The sequence below is a fragment of the Phalacrocorax aristotelis genome, chromosome 2 (genome assembly GCF_949628215.1).
Source record: "Phalacrocorax aristotelis chromosome 2, bGulAri2.1, whole genome shotgun sequence".
Lineage (NCBI taxonomy): Eukaryota > Metazoa > Chordata > Aves > Suliformes > Phalacrocoracidae > Phalacrocorax > Phalacrocorax aristotelis.
The window spans coordinates 103,018,658-103,045,340 of NC_134277.1; the positions used below are offsets into that span (position 1 = coordinate 103,018,658).

General features: G+C 35.8%; 1 protein-coding gene across 5 annotated transcripts in view; it reads right to left on the reverse strand.

The window, feature by feature from the left end:
- Positions 1-26,683, reverse strand: part of ZNF236 (zinc finger protein 236) — a 94,474-nt gene that overhangs the window by 25,471 nt on the left and 42,320 nt on the right. For 3 of the 5 annotated variants that reach the window (XM_075084567.1, XM_075084562.1, XM_075084566.1), the window contains exons 11-24: positions 25,374-25,646; positions 22,995-23,198; positions 19,570-19,714; positions 16,369-16,629; positions 15,886-16,136; positions 15,103-15,204; positions 9,915-10,066; positions 8,657-8,763; positions 8,411-8,562; positions 8,082-8,294; positions 7,321-7,600; positions 6,752-6,855; positions 2,372-2,737; positions 253-398 (exon numbers count right to left, since the gene is read on the reverse strand). In XM_075084567.1, coding sequence (XP_074940668.1) covers positions 253-398; positions 2,372-2,737; positions 6,752-6,855; positions 7,321-7,600; positions 8,082-8,294; positions 8,411-8,562; positions 8,657-8,763; positions 9,915-10,066; positions 15,103-15,204; positions 15,886-16,136; positions 16,369-16,629; positions 19,570-19,714; positions 22,995-23,198; positions 25,374-25,646 — 2,756 coding nt within the window. The remainder of the gene's footprint in view (positions 1-252; positions 399-2,371; positions 2,738-6,751; positions 6,856-7,320; positions 7,601-8,081; positions 8,295-8,410; positions 8,563-8,656; positions 8,764-9,914; positions 10,067-15,102; positions 15,205-15,885; positions 16,137-16,368; positions 16,630-19,569; positions 19,715-22,994; positions 23,199-25,373; positions 25,647-26,683) is intronic. The other 2 variants (XM_075084565.1, XM_075084564.1) reach the window with 2 other exon arrangements.

Below are 26,683 nucleotides of genomic sequence, written 5' to 3' on the forward strand. Positions count from 1 at the left end.
AAAGCAAATTGCCAAAATCCCAGAGGTGTAAAAAAAACCATGAAAAAACCCAAAAGAAACCAGAGCAGAAAAAAATCACCGCTGTGTAGCTATTGTCTAAGCCTTCCAACATGGTACAACTGATATAGCATGGTATTGCCTTGTGCTTTACTCAAGTCAAGGGAACCCTTCCACAAGCACGTTTGCTCATTAAATCTCATTCAGTCCTCAAAGGTCTCTATAAAATTAAAAGCAAGAAACTGAGCAACCTACCTGTAATGTTATGTTGTTAATACTGGTGGCATCTATTCCAGATATTTGAACATTTTGTCCAACCAGATTAGCAGCAAGTTGTAACTGTATTCCTTCAAGAGTGGCCAAGCTACCATCTGTCAAGGACACAGTTAAGTCACCTCCAGCTACCAAAGAAAACAGTCATATTATAATGTTTTTCTTTATCATTACCGACTGCCTCTTTTAGCTTGTTTATTTTTATAAATTAAATCAATATAAAAGCTATATACACACATTTATTTATGCCAAGAAAAATAATTTGACGCAGATGATTGCCTATTTCAAAGCTTCATAAATTCTATGCAATTTAAGGATTTTTATTATTTAAGCACTAGCTACCTTCTTACAAAACAAGAACGACTCCGGACTAGCTCTGGAAACCTGGAGAAATTTGGTATAAATTTCCTTGGAAAGTGTGCCGCATCTAAATACAAGCAGCACTCACACATGATAAGTACACCTTGAACATACACATGACAGCTACTGCCACATTTTTGCACATTTTCAAGAAGCTAAAGTTCACCCTATGTACTCACATAGATGGAAATAAAGGTACATTAGCATTTGAAATATGAAATCTTTAGAACTTAGACAGCTCCTAATTTCTAAAGTTGAATAGACAATATCTACAAAAAGTCTTAGACTATAACGAGAAAGACACTTTGTGTTTGACACACCTTCTTCTCCAAACACCTTCAGTGTGATCAACCAGTCTGTTCTGGTTGATGTGTCAAAACATGTACCTATCCTTCCCTTTCCAAAATCCTTCATTATACTATATCTGTTTTACAATGCACCCAAGAAATACATGCACTGGGCAAAACACAAATCACTAATCTCAATTTGAGAAGGTTCCTGCCTCTTTCTAGGACATCTCAACATGCTACAGACTCCTCCTTACTGGGTTCACTCAAAAAATCCAAGCAAACATCAGACACTTTAATCACAAATTTATGACAAATGGCACCTGTCAAATAACGTTTACCAGTATCTTTCGAATAACCAACAGTTTGTTGGTTCTGGACAACATTTACCTCAAAGCAGATACGCTGAAATGACTACACTTAAATATGAAACTGATACATTACTGTGAATTTGTGGGCATAACAAAATCATAGATATGTACTAAAAAAAAAATATGCATAAAGAAGTACAGAAAATCCAAGTCTCACTTTCAGAAGTGACAGACAGTCAGTCCAAGACCCACAATTTAAAAAGTAAATTTAACAGTACCAGGGAACATTTCCACACGCCTGAATGCTATTCTGCTCTTAAAACCGTCCCTGTCCCAAATTTCCCTGAGGCCAGCTAGCACTTACATGACCAATTTCGGAAAGCAATTTAGAAGTTCACAAGGATCATTCTCAAAAGCTCATTTACTTGAAACATGAACCATGTCCGGTATTCTGTGCTGGCTGGCCTCAGAGTCAGAGAATGGTCTGTGGCACATTTAATGTGCTAATGCAGCTGTAGTCACTGTCAACCAGTAAGACTTTGTACCATAGGCATTAATTATTTAGGATACGTGCCTACACTAGTAGTTTTTTGTATCACTGAAGTGTTTTCTTTTTTTTTTTTGGTTGGGTTTTTTGTGGTGTGTGGTTTTTTCTTTCTTCTTTGAACCATTAACTACGCATGTACAGCAGAGCACGTGCACTTAAAACACTCTTCATTATTTATACAAATAACTAGCATAGACAAACTTTTCTTTGCTCTATGATCTAATGCTTGAGTACAAAATAAATCTTATGGATGGAAAGCTTACAGAATAACTGTTTTGCTTCTCTCCTTTTTAAGAAAAGGAGAGTATTACCAAAACGAATACAAGTACTCCAGCTACTTGTTATCTGCATTTTCTTTTTTTCTGCAGTGTAACACCAGCAGAACCGAACAGACCGTTTTAAGAGAACTGCATAAATTTTCCCCTTCATTCTCAAATAAATACATTTCTATTTATGTTACCACCATGCATTGAATCATGAATTCTGTACAACTCTTACAGGTCTGGAAGTGTTTTGCATAATTTTCTCAATGCTAATAGAAAGCAAAGGTCAGTACTGGATCTCAACACCACCATCAAAAAGCAATCCATTTTTACCTGACACTGAAGCAGGCAGGATAGCCTGGCCCACAAGTCCTTGCTGAAGTAAATTTTGATCAAACTGACTTGTTAAAACGGAGTTATTCATGATGAAAACATTAGGGTCTGTTGACGATGAATTAAGAAGACTGACTGGTTGTAGTCCCTCAGCTGAAGTACGGGCGACAGGCTTCCTAACTTTCTTTGTCTCTGGTTTATAATGACACTGTATGTGGGTTTTTCTGCGCCCTGAAGTACGAAACCGTAAATCGCAGTGTGGACATTTAAAGGGCTTTGCTCCTGTATGCAGACGCATGTGGACTTTTAGACTCCCTTTTGTAGAAAAAGAGTTACTGCACACATGACAACTGAAGAGCTTCTGGCCTGAAAAAGTTTTAAGAACACAAAAACAAGTGATAAAACCTCTAAAAACCAATAGCACAGTACCAACAATAAAAAAAACCAAACCCAACCACAAAACCACCCCAAACCAAAAAACACACAAACAAATTCTTCACTCAGAATAAATTTGAAATAACTAACCTCTTTCTTTATAGTTTTGGCTGCTTTTCAAATGAATTATGGATCTCAACGAAGGGTATCTTAATTTTTTCCTATTTCTAGAACTTAATAGGCTGTTAAAACTTTCATGCAGAATCTTATTTGGTCACCTTGATGCCTCTGTCCTCTTCATCACCTGTCACCTTCCTGACTAATCAAGTTGTTTGAACTACTCAGCTCATAAAGCTAAAGAATTACAAGTTTCATCTCGGCCTCTTCAGTATTTGGCTTCTCCTTACTTAGCCACTCATTTCCTTTTTAATTCCAGCAGCTTTATTTTTCTGTTTCAGCCTTTACCTCAATACTGACTAGTATTAGTGGATTACAAGTAGGAAATGAAAAAAAAATTAGAAGTGAGATAATATTCTGAAACAAAATACCAACAAACTCAAAGTAATCCAGGAGTACAGAAATCTGGACTATACACATACAGTCTTCTTCCTCTGCTCTCCTTTCAGCTTGTGTAACCTTTAAAAAAAACCTTGATCTCAAATAGAATTTTTAATGTACTACAAATAACAACAGGCAACTATGGAGTTTGTTTCACTAACTATATGTGCAACTGTAAAAATCACAAAAAAGCATAATGTAGATATCTGGCAGAAAACATGCCACTGTAGCTGAAAACCCATTATAACTCCCAAAATTCCCAGGCCTTCCAGCACAATATTGCTTCCTAGTTGAACAAAGGGAAGAAATTAATTTTGTACAGCTGTCTTAACAAAGAATAAAATCAAGACTCCTCTATAGCTTTGATAGAAAAATACATTGGTGGATGGGGGAAAATAGTGTGATTAAGTTATCCTTTTTACCTGGCATATCATTATATCAACCCTGAAACAAAGTCAACTCAACTTCCAGATCAGAACGCACTAATGTATTCTGGTGATGTTAGTCATTTACAGTTGGTAAAGAAGTCAAAAGACCAATGGGTGCTTATGATTCCTGCTACTGAGTTCTTGTTTCCATTTACACAGAAGAATCTCTCATCAAATTCCTGAATTACAATTCAACCTACTTCAGATTACAGATTTAGATTACAAAACCCCAACACTGTTGTCACTTTTTGTTTAACAAAATTAATCAAACCTCTGACAACATTCTTTCAAATAATGGAGAAGAGCGAGCCCAAGAATAACATGAACCAGTACGACAGTGGGAACCTGGGCTGCGACAAAGATGTCCACCACAAAGAAAACCCTCTTTCCCACTACAGAAAAAAATACCCATTGGGAGAAAGTGGGGCGGAGGGAAGAAAGAAAAAGAAAAGAGAGAGAGAAAGAAAAGTTAGCAAAACAAAAAAAAGCAGCAAGGAACAAACTGAACATCTTAAGTCCTGTTTAAACAGAACATTAAAACATTCAGATTATGACCTCACTCTTGTGCTTTTTGTATAAATACTAGGAATCTGAAAAAAGAAAGATGGATTAACTAGAACATAAAACTATCTATGGACAGGGAAGTAGGGACCACAAGGGAAACTTGGAAGGAAGACGATTACAAACTAGGATGAAGTGTCATATAGCATTGACAAATGCCAGATCGGCACCGCTTCCAAATACAGTCAAATTACGTGTGTTTTATCGCATCTACATTTATGCCATACTGCTGGCTACCCAAATAAAATGTTAACAAGAACTGTTACATATACAGGAAATTAGTGAACACAGAAATAAAGTAACATGCAACTTCAGTTACCCCACTGTATGCTGCACCAGAATACAGGAACTAAACGTTCAGCCAAAGAACCATATCTCTCACAGAAAAACTTCCAGCCAGCCAGCTGGTCTGAAAGGTGGTGATACAACAGAAGCTACAGTAAAACCTAAAACTAACTCTTTGCATCAGTGTTTATTACAGATGGAGTCAGGTAGGTTCCTATCCAGGCAACCTTCTTTTACCGAGGAGGAGCAGAGTAGCTTTTCAAACTGAACTGTTATCAGGGGAGTTCCAGACAATCACACTGTGATTTTATTTTTTATTAGTCATTTAAATAAAATACTATGGCTCAATGTAAAACTGATGAAAACTATTAGCTGTAGGTGTTGCCCACAGATTAGAACAGCCCTCTGAAAAGGGATCTAGGCCGAAATGCAGAAACTGCACAGCAGGTAACCCTTTATGTTCACCCAACGCAAGCTGGTGCAATTATAACAGAAAAGGGGAAAAAAAACCCTCAAGATCAAATGAGTTGTAACAGGGAAAAGTTGATGTGGCTTTTGTAGTGAAAATTACACTTCACAAATTTATGAGAGGTTTCTGGAGGACACCAGCACTGCCAAGACCATACCTCGATTTTTTGAGTTTTCACTGGTTTTATATGAAAGTACCTTAGAAAAACTGCTGTCACAGGATGAAAGGACAGAGTCTGTTCCGAAATTAAAGAAAAATAGTTGTAAGACTGAAAACAAAAGGTAGGATTATATGGATACTTTTCACAAGGCTGGAAGTCAGCAAGTGAGTACCTTAAGCACCCGAGTGAGAACCTGAGCTAGTCAAATTGTAATACACATAGTGTGGAAGAGAGGACGAACAGCAAGTTGGAAAAATCTGTTATGGATATTAAAATACTCCTTTACAAAGCTCTGTTTTAGCAAGTCTGTGAAATCATAAAAAGCTTGAGAAAAACAGGGAACACTTTCTCATTTTTTTTCTCACACAAAAGAACTAGTGGGCTTAGGAGCAAAATCATCAGATGGTACACTGAAAACCAAGTCTGAATCAAGTACCTTATTACTACTGGATGTACTGGAGGCCACTCGTGTTCACCTAGTTTTTCTGGGTTCAGAAAACAATTGGATAAAACTAGTGTAAAATATTCCATTAAAGGTAGCGAGCAAAGACATACAATCTCTAATTCAGAGTCCCACAACTTGCAAACTGCTTGAACCTGGAGGATCATGACTGAATCACCGCTTTGTTCTTTTCATTATCCTTAGCACCTGCTACTATCTGAGACAAGACATTAATCTACACAGAGATCTGGTTAACAGAGTAGTATTTCTTACTCAACAACACTACAAAGTACAAATACACTGAACTGGAAAAAAGAGCTTCCATGAGCAAAGTAATTATATATTACAACATTAAAAGCTTTCTAACTTTTTATTTTGCATTTTTGGAAAAAAGGTTACAATGCACCTTAGCAAAACTGTAGCCAGCTTTAGAAATTAATTAGTTTAGGATTGGGTTTATTATAGAAGTTCAATGCTAAGAAGAAACAAGCATGAAAGATATAAAGATGGGGTTTTGTTTTTTAAATTTATATAAGATTGGGGTTGAAAAATACTATTAAAATCAGACCTTCCTCAGGAATACAAAGAAACGACTGTAAAAACCTAAATATCAGAGAAAATAGGTTTTTATTCAACTTGCATGAATCAAATAGCTGAATGCTCAAATTCTTTGTACTCTTAGTTTTCAATCTACTTAGCAGCATAAACATTAATGTTCATAATTTTTTTCTTTAGCTTAATTTTGTAAAATGCTCCAACTTCACTCTCTTGCTCATGAAAATCATTTAGCATGGAAATGCTAGAGGAGATTTGAAATTAAAATACTATAGACAGATACATAGTTTTTCCATGAGCTAAAGACTATGACTGTTTTATAAGCCTACTAATACAGAAGGCCGTAATAATATGGTTTATTTGAAGTATCACAATATGATGTGTCTGATGATGCCGTAAGTACCAAATTTCACCTAGTGCTGCCATTCATAGGGCCATCTCCCAGATCATAGTGAAACAAACCATTCCCTGCAAAATCTTCAGTTAAAACAGCCTGTGAAAAAAGTAACCGGTTTCTAAACAAAGACATTAAAAAAATCTTACTGACCTGTGTGCGTTTTAACATGACAATCCAGAGTGGATTTTACAGTGAAACTCTTTCCACATTCTTCACACTTATACGGCTTCTCTCCAGTATGGATACGAACATGCCTAATAATTCCAGAATACATGTATACGTGAATTTCTACTTTTAGGTCAGTTAGTACAAATATTTATTTTGTACCTTGCTAATTTTAGAATTGAATACTTTTATTAACATTACATTAAGCAGAACTAGTAAAGCTGATGATTTAAGCATCTGCCTTTTTTTCAAAGTGATTTTTACAGGTTTTTGTATGCACGTCCTGTAGCAAGAAAAAAATATTTTATTCTAAAACTTCATAACAATCATTTTAATACTGCAGGAAAAGAAATATGAAAAGGCTGGTTTAGTCATATTCAGAATATATAACATTTTTGACACACAATTTTAAACTATTCTGGAAAAGAAAAATGTACGTAAATAGAAGTCAAACTTTAGCTTAGGCATAAAAAAGTTATATGAAACCATCACTGCTAAGTTTCTGGTGAACAATTTAGAAAACTGAAACTATGCAAAACTTCTCCATTCCTTACCTGACTAAATCACTGGGTTTTTTAAAGCTTTTGGGGCAGTAACTACAACAGTTGGCATATTTGGGCTCTGCTTCCAGTTCTGCTTGCTTATCTTTGATCTCACTAATTCTGTCTTTCTCTGCAGCAGACTGGACAAGAACTTTTTCTGAGACGGTGGCACTTTCTCGAGGCCTAATCTTTGCCAGTTCTGCTGTTTCTTCTTCTGTAAAAGTTATTACACCGGGACGAGATTTTCTGGAAGTTCTTTCAGAGTTTTCATCATCATCTTCAACACAGGCAACTGTTAAAAAAAAAATATACACGTCTGTTTAGTTTAACCTGTCAGCTGGAATTACAAAAGTAAAAGGGTCTATTATTAAACACATGGCCACTGCATTACATGCTCGGACTTAAATCTCTTTCAGAGGTCTAAGTACTCATGCCTGTACTTCTTTTAAATAAAGCTGGATTTATAAGTCTTATTTTTACCAAAATTAAATACAGGTATAAGTAATTTAGGACAAAAAATGCTCTACTTTAGTGACACACTAAAATAACTGTGTAACATACAATACCTTGAATACACTGGACAGACTCCTGGAAAACTGATTTCTTTAAACAATTTAGGTAAGAAAGCAACTTCAGTGGCTCTGGACATTAGACGTTATCTGTGCTGGAAGGCTGATTTATAACATTACTGTTATAGCATTCATGTATTCCACTGAAACATCTGTACTGGTTTTGTAGTAAGGACTGTTAAGAGTAAAAATGAAATAATTTACCTCCCCCTCCTGTTTCTGTAGCTGCTGCTACAGCTGAGGAGACTGCCTGATGTTTTTTCATATGTTTTTTGCAGTGAACAGTTGTTCGAAAGCTTTCATCACAGAATGGGCACTTGTAAGGCTTCATGCTCATGTGAGTTGCCATGTGCCTGGTAAGGCTGCCATTAGTTGTGAAGGAGGTATTGCAAATGCTACAGCTGAATGCTTTAACTCCTTAAAGTAACAGAAACAAATAAGTAGCATGCCATTTGTTTAAGTTTACTTATACAGGACATTTAGAAAACCCAAATGTGAGTTAAGCTAATATAGAGCTGGTATACTCTTGTTACCTGTATGAGTCTTCTCATGTGACTTAAGAACACCTGAGGAAACAAAGCCACGGCCACAGAGTTGGCATTTATAAGGTTTCTCACCAGTATGTGATCGTACGTGTTGTTTCAAATGGCTCGATTTCTTAAAACCCTTGTTGCAATATTCACATCTATTAGAAGAAAATTGCTTTCATTACTTGCATATCATTTCTAGCCATAAAAGATCAAGGAAAGTCTGTGACAGAACCTAGAAGTATAGCAAACCTATACGAACGCCGGCTTTGATCCTCAGTGTCCTCAAGAAAATTAGGCCGCTGGGTATGCAATTCAAGTTCTTCTTGTGATGACTGATCTTGTATCAAGCGAGTAGTCTGGAAATCAAAGCCTCAAGTAAATTTCAATAACACAATACTGAAAAAGTTAAACAAATAGGCAGAAAAAGTTACAGCATCTACAGTTGACAATAAATCAAATTTATGCTTTCAAGAATTTTTTACAAGAAATTAAGAGGGCAATATGATACCTCACTCTTTCATAGTGAGAAGGAGAGCAGCAAAATGTACACCTACTGAATTGGAATAAACGTACGTGGTGCACATAGACCTCCCGGTGATTCTAGACAAAAAAAAGTGTCTCAAGTCCTGTAGATCTTCTGGTGTTTGAGAGGTTAAATTTAACAGTAAAGCAGCCATTTCAAACAGTATGGGCCCCACCCTGAGCAGCAAAATGCGCAGTGGTGCCAACAGACTTCACTAGTTTTTGAACAGGTTTTTCCTCTAAGCAAAAACCGCCACAAAATAATCCTTGAGAACGACAGCATGTTTTAAGATTTGAAGAGAAGAAAACTCCAAAGCCTATAAGCTGAAATTACTCAAACTCTTCCAGATCTTAAAGCCCACCTCAGTTCTCTGATCGACATTTGCCCTTTGCATGAAGCATGAAGGGACAGTAATTCATGCAGGTCATCATGGTAAACACATAACTATAGATGGTCTTCACTCTAGGTACTGCTACCATCATAAAAAGTTATATTTGAACTGTATTCTTAGCAATTAAGCTCTTTTAAATATTTAACCAGATGAAAACGATGAAAGAACATCATACACTGCAATACGCAAGCTCCAGGAATGACCACTACATATTTGTGATGTTATTTGTGGTGCTTAGTAATATCTGTATCCATAGATATTACAGAATTGGGACAGAATATAGAGCAATAATGTAAAATTATTTTATAACATTAGGTCCTTTCCTTACTTTTAGACTTACAATCCAACTTTACAGCATTATATCCTTTTTTTAAGCCTAGAGCATCAAAACGTACAACTCTTCAAAACACATAGCCAGGTCATTTATCCTCCCCCTGCCCTGTTACCTTCCAGTTGTTAAACATAAACAATCTAGAAAAGAATTCATTAAAAACTTTTCTGACTCCTCAGTTTACCTAATCACCAATGAAATAGTTCAAAGGAACTCGTCACTGAACACAGAACAACAAATTTTACATTCTAGCAGTACTTACTACGTTAATAGTGTCTGTATTTGGAACCTGAAGAAGGGCTGGTGGATGGTAACTTGTTGAAAGAGCCTGAGATTCAAGTGTGCTCGAATCCTGCAGCTGCTGCACAGCTGGAAATTGAGTCTGTTGGTTGTAGCTGTCATTCACTGTAAAACCTGCCAAAAATTAAACAGTCACAAACCTGGAAAATACACTGAATTGGATTCTGAGTAACACCACGCTTTTTTGAAGACTACCTTCAAAAGAGATTAAGTAGTATTACCATCTAGTAACACTCATTTTGTACTCTTCACTGTTGAGTGTCAAAATACACAAATGTTTCTGTCATCTATGTAATATGCATAATAGGGTTACTTACCATTAGCTGGAATTCTATTGGAAAATCTCCTCCACAGAAAAACACTGTTTGAAGTTTCTTCGGGGTGCCACAATTACCTTAGAGCCATTGAAATTTTGAATTTCTTGTATGTAAGCATGCATGTGTCAAACAGGTTGACCCATCTCCCTTTATCCATGTTGGTACCACGCTCCCTTAACTACACTGGAAGCCGATCACAAGGATGCAAAGCTCAGTGGGGAGGATGGCGGGTGAGTGGAGGAGATGACCCAATAGGAGAACTCCAGTTTCTGATAAAGTAACCCCATTTTCTCCTACTTTGGATCTCCTCCACATATTCCCACTCTTTAGATAATAGTAAAGTAGAGCCTCTCAAAGGCAAACTGCAAAGTAAAAATTAAACATTTTTATTCACATTTTCAGTATAAAGACCTGAAATTTTTATCTGGTTTTGGTCTTCTGAAATATCAGATCTTAATCACCTCCTTTCCTAAAAGAATTAATGAAATGATAGTATCGATGATTCAGAGCCAGGGATTCATAGCTCAGATTGCAGGATTTTTTAATGCTATTAGCAATGCCCTTTTGTCAACCCCTGTAAGCCCTAATACTTCTAATATATATATTAAAAAAATAATCAGTGCTATGTGGAAAAAAATGAAACCACAAGTATCAGTAATTAAGGTAAGGGCAGCAATTTTACTATTTCTGTGCAGTTTGCCTTTAGCGGACAAAAAAGGTGAAGATTATGAAAACAGGGTAGAAACAAACCCACATCAGATGATCACAGTATCAAAGGCCAAAAAGCAATGCTTAAAGGATGTTTTGAATTACAGTATATCAAAAAGCGGGATGTGTTAAGTTTAAGCAGAAATTTTCCCAAAAGACATTTTTCACAGCAGAAGAGTAGTTACCAATATAGGAAAAACCCCTATTTGTATGCTATTGCTTACACCACAGAATGAAAACTAACAAATGTAAACAAATCTCGAAAGCATTATTAGTCAGGTCGTAACTTATCACCAAACTTAATGCTGCAACTTGTATATTATTTTCTTCCTAGAACTATCAAGATTACAAGGAAAAAAAAGGTTCAACAAGCTGAACCCTGCACCTCAGTTGCTCTTGGTGAAAGGACAAAATAAAAAAGTAGGCTGAAGAACAGCGATGCAAAGCTTTATGGCGATAAGAGGGCTGCTAGTTTCCATTTTCAAATAAATTTTAAAAGAACCTTTATGGAAAAATGGTAGTCCCACTATGCTTGATGAGAACACAAAAAAAACAAGCCTCAAGAAACTGAAACAAAAAAGTGATGCCACTTCCGTGCCCTACATAAAAAGAAGACAATGTAACCATTAAATGTACAAAGAAACAGCTATCTGAAACACCTGAAACTTTTTTTAAGTCAAATATAATTTTTATGACTTAAGAAGGAAAAAAGAAGTTACTATACCATGACCTGTTTCACTTCAGTGGTTTAGTAACAGCAATTATTGACATCCTGAAAAATTTCCCAGGATCATGCAACAAAATGCTAACAAAGAAAAAATTCTGAATTTAGAGGTATTTTGGGACAAACTGAAGAAAGAAATACTACTCCTGCAAGCAGTTCTGGAATAAACATAAACCAACACTGTAACAAAAATATGTATGATGTATCCCCATTTTGCTTAATAGCTAGTAGAAAGGTCAATTTCCACTCAAAATTTTAAAAATATCTGACAATTTTGACCATACTAAAGGCATTTGCTACCTCCAAACAGCATAAAAAAGAAAAACCAAAATCAAACACCAAAACCCAGACATTCAGTCTGAGAGGGAGACAGAAACAACTTCCAGAACTTTCATTTTCTGCTCATTTACATCATTATACATTGTTTCCCAGAAGCTTTTGCTTAATCTGCAAAGAAGAGAGAGCGTCTTAAGCTCTGTAATAAGGGGAGTTTCTTACTTCAAAGTCCTCTAAACTTAGAATTGGATTTTGTGTTATTTCAGTACAAGTAGTCACTTGCATTTCTTGTTTCTTCTTGGCTTTAGGACATCACCCAACCTATTCTCTTCTACATTACCAAATCATACTGAAAGAATAGACTACTCTGGAAATCAGTTTACTAGTGGAAAGTATGCCTTGTATTACACCTTGCACAACAGAATCAGAAAATAACAATATGATAGTTCATCGCAAATACGGTATTTTAGTTTAGACAATACTTTACGTCTTTACTGGCAGATCATTGGAATCCTAACATTACACACATATCTACATGCACACGTGCATCTCTGGGGGGGTCAGTGACTAGCACTTAAATGTTCTCCAGGTTTGCTTCCCAGGCAACTTTTGGAACCAGCTGAACAGTATTGACTAGAATAAATGTGTAAACAGTTACTGAAAGAATTGGAATTTCAAGTCCTGAGATTGCAGATTAGCTTCTTGGGAAAGTAAACCAGCAGTCTGGTGGCAAGACAGTATTTGTATGGGCTACAGAAAACCAGTATCTGGACTTCTTGTAGTTTTTCAAGGTCACTCTCTATCACCACTAATTGAATTATTAACATTCAAACCATGCTTACAGGGAGACTTCAAAGGAAGAAAAGGTGACATAGTCTATATGAAAACACATTTGGTGAGAGATGATATTCAATAACAAAAACATTTTCTGATAAAAGATCCATTTGGTTGTTCTGACCTCACCAAAAAGTCTTCAGATGAAGACACCTGAATATGTAAACTACAAAGAACGCTGAAGTCCTTTTTCTCAGTCTTCAAATTTGGCACAAATGAACAATAGATTGTGATACAGCAGCACCCTCATAAGAGCTGCGCTTCTTTACAAGTCTGAATAACGTACCAAGAAGAAAATCTAGCTGAACAAACCACTAAGTCTGTAAAAGTATTACAAACAAACCTGAAAGAATAAACAAAGTTGTGACAGGTCTGTGCAGACCTAGAGATCAGCCTCATCTGTCTGAAATGCAAAGATTTTCTTTTTCTCTTAAAAAGAAAAATCAAGACACCTACTGAAGATTTTTTAACACCCTTACATTGTTTTATTAATAAACACTGAGCCAAAATATTTTTACAAGAATAAGGCCTACAAAAATCAAAGATAAAAAAGACAGCGTTTTAAGTTTGAATGTTCTGTCTAGCTGATAGGAAAAAGAAATTAGGAGCATGAAGCACAGATGCAGACATAGGGAGAGGGTCGACCAATTTAACGCATGCATCCGCGCAAATGCTTACCTACCTGAAATTCAAAAATTTTGAAGGGCTCCAGGATCTTCAAGGAAACTTCAAAGAGTTGGGAATCTGTGGATGAGATTCCAAGTAGAATAGGAGACATCTTATACAAACGAGACTTAAAACAAACCACACCACAAAAGTTCTGATTTTCAGTACCATTTTTATAATGTATCGATGATTCTGATTTCTGATGATGAAAGAATTGTTTTGTGAGAGCTAGAAGAGCCCAGTTCCACCCCTCCCCCACCCCAAGAAATCACTCTGTACATAATATTTATTTAATGGAAAAGATACACGTACATAGAAACTGAAGTCTAAATAAGGTAACAAAACAAGGTTTACGTATTGGATTTTCAATACAAAGGAGCCGTAAAAATCCACACCATAACCACCACCACTCTTGAGAGTAACACAGAGTGAAAGGTTGCATGTTTTTCTGTAGTCTCTTTTCATTCATTTGGAAAACTGTAAAAGGTAACCAATGAAATAATCCATAGGGTCTTAAGAGGACCTTATTCAGCCTTTTTTAATAAAGGCAAAGACTAATTTTCTTTTCCCAGATAGATACAAATCAGCACAACCTAGAGAATTAAAATCAGCAACGAATTATACTAGTTCTTCACAGTGTCATGCAACTTAGCACAGGCAATTACATTTTTTCAAAAGGCGCTATAATATGCTACATCTAAAAAGACGGTATCAGTGCTATACAATGCCAAAAACCCAGGGAACTCAAGAACAGAAAAGTTTAAGCAGATGGAATACCAATTACTGGTTACTAGCTGTATAAATATGAAGTTATTTGCAAGAGTCAGAAACAAGGAGGAAGAGATCAGCTGGTCAGCCAGCGAGGTATGCTTCCCAACCAAAACAAATGAAACCCCCTTGAACATACTCCCCTTCCCTCCCTGACCCACCTTCCCCCCCCCCAAACAAACAAACAAACAAAAAACCCCAGAACAAAACTAATAGCTTTATATCAAGCTACAACTCAAGAAATCCAGCACTGAAAAGCAAAGGAACACAGTCATTTCTTCATTCTCTGCAGGCTACATAAGCCTTACACATATTTCTCACTACTGTGTAGGTAAACAAAAAAGTTTCCAAACGTTTACAATCTCTTAATTTGTTACTTATGTAGCTTTATGAAATACAAAAGGAAATTGCTGTGGTTAGGTGTGAGTATTGATCTTTACATGATTATATTTTTGCACTGTCTTTTTCCATAATGAATCCAACAGCTACTCAGTCAAATCTTAGGCCACGTTTCTGATCATCTCAGGGTATGAGCACATATATTCAGGGAGAAAATTGTGTAAGCTGCCTACTGACACAGCAATTTCAAACACAATCAAGGAAAGAATATGAAATACCTGACTGTACTGTAATGACTAAACATCAGCACATAAAAGCAAAATCTATTTGTATTTAAGTATTCAAAATATTCTACCAAATATAGTTTCAAAATAGTAATTTAAGAAATAAATGTTTGCAAGTTCCCTGCATTGCAGTTACTTTGACTGTGGATGCCCACTTCTGAAATGCTTTATGACAGCTATGCTGTAAAGCCAGATTTATAAAAATTACTTTAAAAACCTTTATTTATTACTAACCTTGTGATAAGCCCTGTTGATCAAATGGCTGCTGTGTTATAGCTTGTTGCTCAAATTGAGTGATGTTTTCCTGTAAAGCATGCTGGGATGTCACAAATCTATCTGAAATGGGGAAAGGAAGGAAAGGGGATGGGGGAGGAAAAATATCAAGAAAAGAAAATGTAATGAACTGCATAATTCCATTGGTCCCAAAACCCTATATTTAATAATGATCTCAATTTTTATGGCATTAAAATAAATAAAAAATTATTAGCTGAATAGGTATTTAAATCTTTTCTTATTGTAGGCTTTATTTATATTCCTCTGCAGTATTTGCTAACTCAGTACACCAAGAAAAAGAGCAAATAAGCAAAACCAAAATACTTTGTTCCAGTATTACTAATAGACTAATTACATGAAATATTTTGTATTCTCCAACCTCAAAACACAGGTATTACTTCCTAAGTAGACTACATAGCAGTGCTTTTTATTAATAAAAGTGATATGGTAAAGTTTTGTGCCCATAGTATTATTTTCCTGTGTATTTGTTTAGTAGTTTTGCTTGATACAATTAAATGGTGCAAATCTTAACCATTCTTCTTATATTTTTAACAGTAAACCTAAACACCAATGCATGAAAGAAACTGTACAATATACTTTTAAGTAGTTAGCTTTTACTCCATGTATTTTTCTAGTTTACTTGCATTGTTTTGAAACCCAAATCACTGAAATTTGTGATAAAAAGTTATTTGAGAACTCATAAGCTTACCTGATTACAAACCTTATGGTATTTCAAATACTCACCCTCATCTTGCTCTAAAGGCTGATCAGCCAATTGTTGTTCTAGTGCTGTTTCTTCTGTGCCTACTACTGGCTGCTGGTCTAACTCTAAAATCGCCTGTTGATCTGTTTCAACAGCTTCTGACTGCTGTAGCTCATCACTTTCAATCTCTACTTGCATCTGTGTAGAAACATGAATGCTCTGCTGATCTACTGTAGAATCATCTATTGAAGCAGACTGCTGATGCTGCTGAAGTTGCTGTGCAAGTTCGTATCTGCAAAGAAAGGTAAGAAGGTCTTTTGATGGCTTCAGTTAGTAACTATGTATGTGCACAAATCTTTATTTTTATTATACACCATAATTTACTATACCTTCAGAGCTACCTAAGTATGTGCTATCTATAAATATCCTTATTCAATTATTAGAGTAAATCTGCCTTTCCAAGTATCTTTAAAGAAGGGCTACTGAAATACATTGGTTAATACATATAAAAACTGTAAACATACCTATGAGTCTTCATGTGTTTTTTACAGTTTAGCGATGTTTTGAATGTTTTTTGACAATACGGACACATGTACGGTCGAAGGTCATTATGGATCCCCATATGTCGCCTGAGGCTGCCCCCAGTAGTGAAGGCCCCGTTGCATATAAGACACTTAAACGCTTTCAATCCAGTGTGTGTTCTAATATGTGCTTTCAGAACTCCAGCTGACACAAAACCTCTTCCACACTGAGAGCATTTAAATGGCTTTTCACCAGTATGTGACCTTTTTAAGAGAAAGCAGAAGTAGACTTAACAGTTTGATTTACAAAGTTATTAAAAGACTAAATTTTAAAATAAGCAAAATAAACCAAACTAAGGTGACTGCTGTATGGATGGAAGAGGCCTCAGTTAACTAAATCCAGAAATTATAGCTTCAATAAATTATAAACAAGCTGCATGTCATCACTGGCAGGGGCAGAAGCAATAGTGTCTGACAGTTTTAATTATGTTTACAGTCCAATCTCATTTTCTGATCGTACTTCATCTCAGTTAAAACATTTGGGTTGAATTTTTCCATGCCAGATAATATACTAGTTCTCCAGGCTGATATATTATCATTCGCATGTATTTTCATAAAACAATGTCCACAGAAGTCTGGAGAAAAATATATAGTCCTCCTTATTATATGCTACTACATTTAATAATTAAACCTTTGGGACAAGAACTACATCCATCCTGAATACCCCCTGAACAGGCACACTACAACTAGTCTTTCAGACCGCTATGTGAAAACAATATTCGAGTGGGGAAACTCTCTCACCTATGCCATCAACACGCCCCACTCACTGTATCCTTACTTTCAGAGGTGATATCTAAGGGGAAGTTCCTCTAGCAAGGTATCTATATACATCATGATATAAAACAGACTGAGGGACAGGTTAGGAAGTAGAAAGGAGTGCAATGAGAATTTTTAGGGTTATGACTGTAGCATCCCAGGAGCGACAGCTAAGAGGAAGGCAATGTGAATACTAGGAAATGGAAGATAAAGGAAGCAAAAGTTAACATTGGGAAAAGTTAGGGACGGCTTATGATTATAGTAGCCTTAGAAGTCTATGACCACCAAATCAGATACCATAATAAAAGAAGTGTGACAGATACCAAGATTGCTGTTTTGCTACCAATATACATGTATGGAAATCAGCAGTAGGGTATCCCAACCCTTCCTTGGTGTGCCTGTGGGAGAACCTGACACACTATTCAGTCCCTGCTCTATCGAAAACACCCCTACTACAAATTTCCTTCTGTTTCAGGGAGGGAAACAAGCTTTCTAAGCAATGATCAACATCATTCTGTGAAGACAGACTGACCTCACAAGTGCCAAGTCTAGTAGTTTAGGTATAGCAACGCTGACTTATGAAGAACAAACATGAAAAAGAGGAAAGTTCCTATTTCCTCTACAAAATCCCAAACAAAGCCAAGATAAACTAAGCTTCACTCAGTACTCTGTTGCAAAGATCAATCAGAAGGAAGCACAGTGGCAAGCGATTGGTACCCCTATCACATCTTTGTATTTTCAGTATGGGAGAAGAAAAATTAAGATGCAGATGATAAATAAGAGGCTTTTAAAGGTAGCTTATCCTGAGCTGGAGTACATGTATATCCAACATCCGAATGAATTCAAGCACAAGCATTTGAAAAACAGAATTAATTCAAACACAAAAGGTATCATGACAAGAACAAAAAAAATGTGAGTACTCAGTGCATGTAAACAAATTGTTTAACTAATAAGCTGTTCGTGTTCTGTGTAATTAAAACACTTTTCCATTCAAAGGATCCTGACAGAACAGTGAAAAGGAAAAACGAACTAGGTAAAATCAGAGAACTACACTTCTCTAGCACAAATGAAATATGAAAAATTATGACTAAATAAAACTGTAAACTACATAAATGCTTCAGCAAAATATGCAAAAATTTAGCTTCTATTTAGGCTAAATAAGGCCATCTTTGAGCAGATAAGGCCCTCTTTAGTGGCAACTAACGTTTCAATGGTAACTAACCATTGACAGTTACACTCACTTTAAGATAATAGAGACAAGTGTGAAACAATTAAAATCAACCATTTCAATGAAGGACAATGAAGGTGGCAAAGATGCAGACCAGCAACACTTACTAATTTACCATTTTTTAAATTTAAATCAGTCCAGCTTGATTTTGTCCACAAAAAAACAGCAGGAAATCTAGGTAGGATGTTACTAAAGGAAAAGATGTTATATTGCAAGCCTTCCCCCCTATTCTGTTAAGACAGCTTATAGAAACCAAGAACTGTTTCAAGCCAGTTTGAGAACCTACCAATACAGAACCTGATTTTTAAGGAGAATATGAGGAACTCACCATGACTTGGATAAAAGACAGTGAGAAAGCGGGACAGAGCTTACACTGCAGAAACAAGCAGATTGCCACATGCCTGTTTGGAAAATTTCCTTAGATTCTAGTCATGATCTTTGGTGGCTTTTTCCTGTTTTCTCCTCCAGTTATTCACAGTTTACAAATCAGGGAGCAATGTTTGGTAAGTCAACTAAACGTCAAAGCTCACTCCTGTAAAACCACAACCCGATTTAACTTTGAAGCTAGCCTTTCTTTTGAAAACAAGGTTGGATTAGTTTCCCCCACTGGTTCCCCTCCAACCTAAATTTTTGCGTGACTCCATGACCTTGTGGTTTTAACAAGCACCCACTATTTGGAAGCTGAACTAAACTTCAAGCAAAAAAAATGACCCCAAGAAGATTTACTCAATTGCAATACAAGCCTAAATTCTTTTATGTTTAGTACACGGAAAACAGCACACAGAACAAAAGCTAGCTTCCTTCTCAAAAAATAGCAGTTACGTACAGAGCAGATGATCTGGAGTATGCAATCACAAAATTATGACAAGAATTCACATGCAATGCTTGCTATTTTCTATACTTAGATTAGGAAAAAAGGGTCCGAGTGTTAATAAGCTAAACAGCACACTAAACACAACCACTTCTACTGCTTAGGACTGCACATAGGTATGAATTAGTCCAAAGTCTCCTCCAACTTTACCAGAAAAATCAATTATCGCTCATTCACTACTCGGAGACAGTAAAAATAGAAGTCTTTTCTGTGAACGCTACATAAATTTCATGCTTTTCCATAGATTTGTTATTACATACATTTCCTTTCTTCTTTGTATTTATTTTACCTGATGTGTTGTTTAAGATGACAAGATTTTTTATAGGCCCGATGGCAATAAAAACATTTGTATGGTCTGTCTGCATCATTCACAAAATTATTGTTAAAATAATTTTGGAAGAACTGGCTATTCCTTGGGATTGGCTGGATAAGACCTGCACACATAAACACACAACAAAAAGGAAAAATTAATTGGTAAAGTTATTTCAAACTTGCAGTAGTTTGAAGAGCTAGTATTTGGAAAAAAAAAGTTACTTTTAGTATGCAAGAATAAAGAAAATGAGCATGTTTTCAGCACTTAAAATTATGCATGCATCTATTTAGCATGATACATATTACATTGCACATGCTACCTATTTTAGTGGTAGCTCCTCTTTATCCATAGGTCTGTCTCATTAAATTAAGCCTCACACATGTCCAAAATAAGCATTAACTTTTTTTAAAGTTGACAGTTACGAATTCACTGCTAATCAAATAATATCTTGCTCTTCCAACCTCCACCTTACCCAAATGACATATAATCAGTGTACTCCACATATGCATTGTAACTTGACAAATATTTAATATGCATTTTGTGGAAAGCATGAAACACCACGATATATATCTGCCTTTACTTAAAGGATGAAAAAGTCCATTAAAAATTGTTGTATTTGTACATCACCTGCTTTGGCTAATCAGTCTCGCTAATTCTCCAAGTACCTCCCTGGGAAAAAAAAAAAACCCAAAACAAAACCCCAAACCTCAAACCAACTTATTTAAACAAATGTTCTTTATACGCTGGTCCCTGAAGTCAGTCAAACGTTGTTTTGGAAAAATCAATTAAAAGCTCCTGGTACTAAATGTCCAACTGCTAAGGCAAGACTATGCTGTCACAGAAGCAGCCAACAGAAGGGCATCATCCCAGACGCCTTGACAGAATGGGAACAGTAGTGGACTTCTAAAGTAAAAAAAACCCTCAGCATTATTCACACAACTGTGAACTCAAAAGTACTCATCACAATGCTAACACATGAGGCTGAGGGAGTGATGCAAAGTTTCAGCAAACATGCATAAGATGCCTTTATGGTCCTAAATATTCACCACAAAAGCTTTTTATGACATCTTTTCTTTCTTCAGGCTCCTTCCTCTAGCATGCTATGTTTCATATTCAGAAAGGAAAGCCTGAAGGGTCTCTGCTGACTTCCAAATGTAATTGAAAAAGAGCAGAAGGGGAGGAAATTATCTCAATTTTGAAAGACAGCAACAATGAAAACCGAACAAGTTTATCTCTCTCAGACTCAAAAAAGTTTATGTATATATATGTATGTTATACACATTTATCAATACATATATTGCAAAATTTCCTTCACTTTCTCCAACTCAGCTGGTCTAGTAAAAACTTTGTCTCGGGGGGGACACACCAACAACAAAAGCAAACCACCCAAAACTACAACAACAAAAAACCAACAACAAAAAAAACCACCCCAAACCCAAACAAGTGAAAAACAAAACCAACAAAAAAATGCCACAAAAACACCAAACCAAAAACCTCACCAAAACTAAAACCACAACCCTACTTTCTAAATTTCTTCTGGCATCCTTCTGTGATTATAATTACCAGTAGTGTTCAAGAGATGACACAAGTCTTCCAAATCAGAAGAGAACAAACTCCGAATGGCAAATATTTACTATGTTTGACCACATAAAAGCAGAACAATTCAGTTAATGAATGACAGCTGACTAACTTGTGAGCATATCCCAGGCTACAATGGTTCTGGTCTGCGGAAGCACTGCAGAAATTTCTAATAACACATATAACAGAAACCCCTAATAAAACACTTCCAAACTATTTACTTAACCTGTTCAACTTGTATAAATTAAACACTTCTACAAACTGTTAGAATAGATAAAGGTGGCTCTACACTGGATATAGCAAGTCAGCAAAATAGCTCTGAGCTCTCTAAAAAGTTATTTTGCCTCCCATCAGTTCCTTCTTTGGGTCCACAGCACACACTAGAAAAATTACAATACTTTTTTACATTTCCTAGTCAATAAATACAGTCAACTAATGGAATAAAATGAAACAAACATTGTAACAAGTGGAGAACAGTTTGCAGTTTATTAACTTTTAGAGTAATTTAGACTTTTAAAAAAAGCAGAATAGATAACAGTTGTTGGGTTTTTTTTCATCAAAGGTGCCACTCAAAGATTAGCACTAGTACAGAGTTACAATACTGGTTTCTTGGCACCTCTACAAGAAATAAAGTTGTTTTTTTCTGGGAACACAGGAAATACTGTCAGTGGGTGGAAAAAACCATGACACCTTCTAGATAAATGGTGGAACTTCTTGTTTTTATACTGAATACTCCAATATCAGCAGAGTTCAGGTTTTATCAGTACCTGTAGGAAACAACTTTTATAGCATTTCCTTTTTGCTAATAATATTTTTTTTTTCAAAAAACAGAATTTCACTGCACAGATCTTAATTGTATTGAAGTGCTTTTTCCTTTAAAATCAAGAAATAGGACGGTATCTGTTTCCAGGGTTCACTCAAGAAAGAAATATTGTGTGATATGAATATCTGAAGCTGTCAGGTAAGCTTTGTCGCTACTCTGAAAATTTAAGTTTCTTATACCTGATACCAAAATAGCCACTCCTCTTGCATACAGTTAATTCTTGGAAGCAGTGAAAGCAAAAGGATTTTTAAAAAGTGATCAAGAATTTAGGCTAAAGGTATTACTGATATAATATTCTACTAAATAAAGATGACTACACAACAGGGGTTAGGAGGCTGGTGAGTCAGACAACAATGAAGAGTAAATGCCTTGCCCACTACATTGACCTCTGCTGGACAACAATATATATTGTGCTGACTGAGCTGTACAGCTACTTACCTTCTTCCAAAAAGTGGTTTTACGTAATGTTGTAACATAATTATTCTACAACAGAATTAAAAACTACATGAATTCTGTATACCATGTTCCAGAATTGTTCTGCCCTTTTTTGAAATATTACCACTAATGATTACCACCAATTCAGCTGAGGTCACAATTATACCAAATACCCTAAAATCATATAACACACCAACTCATTAATAAATGTAATTTGAATAAACATGATCACCTCAAGAAGAATGTAGGTCACGAACTGTCTGGCATCTTTTCTATACCAACAGCCTTACAATAGTTTTTAACTCCTCTCCTAATGTAATGTAAAAAGGCACACACTTTTTTTCTGATAAGGATTATACAACTTCTCTGTAAATAAAGAGACTCTCATTAATTCTAGCACAAGCGAACTATAAAATACGGCACTTTTCTGAAGCCTGATTATTTCTGATGACTTATTACAAAGTGCATCTTTCTAAGTAACTCTGTGTTTTCTTGATTAAACTGTGGCCTCTATTTTCCAGTGAAATCCAAATATCAAGACAGCATGGATTTACTTGCGCTTTACCTAAATCAGTTATGAGTATGGGCTCTTGCAAAGGAATGTCTGGTACTGGAACACTTGTCTTTCCTACTCGAACTTTTGCAGGTTTACGTTGATGTCGCAGCTTTCTTAGTTCAGTATGTTTAAAATGTGAAGCAATATGAGTTTTCCGGTGGCCTGATGTTCTAAACTTTTTGTCACAGTGAGGACAAGCAAAAGGCCTAACACCTGAAAGAAATTTAAAAAAAATAAATTAGTTTGTGATTTTATTTCCACCACCCCAGAAACATAGCTTTGGAATACATATTCTCTTTTCTGTATTTTCTTTTTTTCCTATCAGGGTGTTTATAGTTAAACAAGTTTTCAAAACAGATTCATAAAATCCAATAAAAGTAAATATGAAATTGCTGAACTACTAACTGGTTTTAACACATCTCATTAACCAAGCTTGTTATCAGGAAACTAGATGATGCAAAAGTGACAGCAATTTTCAAAGGGTTCCAGAAGCTATCCTATGAATTGCAGATAGCAGGTCAGATGTCCTTCCAAAACAAACTGTTAAAAAACTGTGAGAAAACAGAATCAGCAAACATGTAGACAAATGATATATAATAGGATAAAGGGGAGGAACAGTGATGTAACAAAGTTTACAGCAATTCTAGATCAGTCTCTGAAAATGTCAGTGCTGTCTGATGGCAGTCAAAAAAGCATGCCAACATGAACTATTAAAGAAATACTTTTGCAATGCAAAATCCAGTAGAAATCTCTCCTTTGAAAGGATACTGGAGACCTTGGTAAACTACAGAGATGGGCAAAGCTGATGAGCTTTCAGCTTTTGTTCAAGGGGAAATCGTGGACTTGGAAGGCTAGGAAACATGACTGAGAATTACGGAGAAAGCTCTATAAAATCACAGGTGGAAAAAAACGCACAAGGAATAAGAATGAACCTTCTTCACAATACAGTAACTAAAACATCATAACACTACTGAGCAGAATATTTAAAGCAACAGAATTATTTTACTCAACATGTAGCTCAACATTTGAATTCATTATGTTAGGTTGTTCTAGTAGTTACATTCACATGAGTTCAAGACCAATTGGCTTGGTTCTTTGGAACAAAAAATCTACAAAGTGCTGCTTAGTGCAGAGCTATAGCCTGCTCCACAAAGTCCTCAACCCCAAAACTAGCAGAAACTAGTTGTATGATGCTAAGAAACACTACAGTAGGCTTCCCCTTTTCCACAGGCTGCCATCAGAGAGAGCAACAGGGCTAGAGGAACCTCTAACCTGACCCAGTAAGCCTAACCTGCTAAACAGAGTAAAAAGCAAACATTACTGACAGGAAAAGCAAGTGTGCTGAATGATGGCTAACTACATGCTGGAATTCCATGAACACTGGACTACCTATTTTTTCAAGCCACCTAGTGCTTTTGCCACTTTGAATGAGTCTGGCTTCTTAAATAAAGTAAGGCTGACTTTAAAATAACAGAAAAAAATACTGGTTTACAAGTTTACAAAAAATAAAGTGAAAAAACTTTCTGCAGATGAATCCAACATTGGTATTTCATGGATTAAAGGCATCTGACTATAAAACATGTTGAACACCAAATGCACATAGCCAATGAATGATAACTTTTGCCCAATGTAAATATATAAACAGGAGTGAAAGGAAAGAGCAGCACATTTATGAGTTTATCTTGCTGAAAGCTTATTTACGTGCAAGAACAAAGAAAGAGAAGTGGAAAAACAGTAGGTAGTCCACCAAGAGGGGAAAACTCATTTTTCTTTATGTAGAGGACAGAAGTTCAGCCACAGAAAAAAAGGTATTGAAGACATCATATATGATGTAAACAAGGACCATAAGAACAGAGGAGTTTTAGGGTCTGCAGTGTAAGATATTGAAAACAGGTAAGTTGGTGAAAGCACCAAGCAACACCTTATTGTTGAAGATAAAATGGGAAGTAACCAAATAGTCCTGAGTGATACAGTGAAATTATCAAAAAGCATGGGGAAGGGGAAGAAAGGCAAGATGCCGAGTAACTACAAAAGATGGCTGGGGTTAAGTAAAATCAGAACTCAAATTCTAAGACGACGACTCTTTAGAAAGCACAATTAAATACACTCACAATAGCGATATTAAAAGGGTGCAACAGCTGACTCACCATCAGAAAACTAAATGCCCACAGCTTTTGTAAGAGCCCAAACAAAATTTCAAAGCCATGAAACACTAGAAAGTTATGACAATGATTTAAGTTCATCACATGACACTAAAACCAGTTCGTTCTTTGATAGATATCAATGACATGATAGACACCTCTACAATTTAAGCGCTTCACACTGTCTTCTTTCATTCGAGGTCTCACCCACATCATAGAAAATACAAAAGCAATTCTGAAGCCTTACCTGTGTGCAGACGAATGTGAACTTTTAAACTCCCTGAGGTGGAAAAGCATTTCATACAAAATTGGCACTTGAAAGCTTTAATGCCAGTATGTGTTTTTATGTGTGCTGTGAGAGTACTCTTAACAGCAAAGGCGCGGAAACACTGGGGACACTTGAACGGCTTCTCATGGGTATGAATGCGAATATGGCGCACTAGATCACTTGGTTTTTTAAATTCTTTAGAGCAATATGGACAAACATGCCACCTTATTCCATTTTCTTCACGTACAGAACCTAAAATAAGGAACAACATCAAAATAAATGTGTTGGAAACATTTTAACAGTTCCTCCAAAATTCCACTATGCCAACACCATTACACAAAGCAGTCAAAACACAAAAACATTTTGCCAAATAGATGCCATTGCAATACACTTAGTAGGTAATTAAATTGTCTATCAGATACGTTCTACTTCACAAAAATAGTGACAGGTTGGAATGACAAAATCAAACCTAAGAGAATCCTGTTGAAATGCAAACATTTTTACGCTACTGAAAAGGAAGAAGGTTGGGAAGAAAAAAAAAAAAAAGCTAAGAAACATCTGATTGAACACACATATACCAGTTAACTTATAAAAAACACATCTAACAAAAAGTTATCCAACAGTGAATAACTCCTCAACCGTAACCACACTAAATTATGACGTTCTACACACTTACCTAACTCACTGGATGAGATACTTTGTATGGCCCTCTATTCTCCAAATTCAGACTTAAATTACAATTCATAAATTTTTAAAGGAGCAAAAATTCCATAAAAAGTCCTTTTGAAAGATTTAGAATTTAAGGCTGCCTTTTCATAAAAGTTGTTTTATGATCCAAGAACCTTAAACTCTGCTCTATAGCATCAGCATACCCTTTCTCGACAAAAAAAACAAAAAGAGGCTTCTAAATCCTATCGGGATTTTTATTCTTATGTTGTTCAATATCAGATATTCACTCGTTTAAATCAGCTGACTGGTTTTTTTTCTGTAAAACATGTCAATTCACTACGGTTACGTTATTTTATCAAGAAATAAAGGCAGTTGTGCTTGACTGTACTGTAGTGATCTTTTATTTTTATTTGCAGTCAGAGTTAGAGAGTTGTAACTGTTAACACACAAGGACCATAACGGTTGTCATTAATACCAGAGGAAAAAGTTGATGTTGATTTTTAGTCCTGTTGTGCTGGATGAGTTTTCAACTTTGGATCAATTTCTGCATCCCTTGCAAAGATAAAAGCAACATCAATGTAGCTATGAAGACAGTACAGAGCTCAGTGACTGCTTATTAA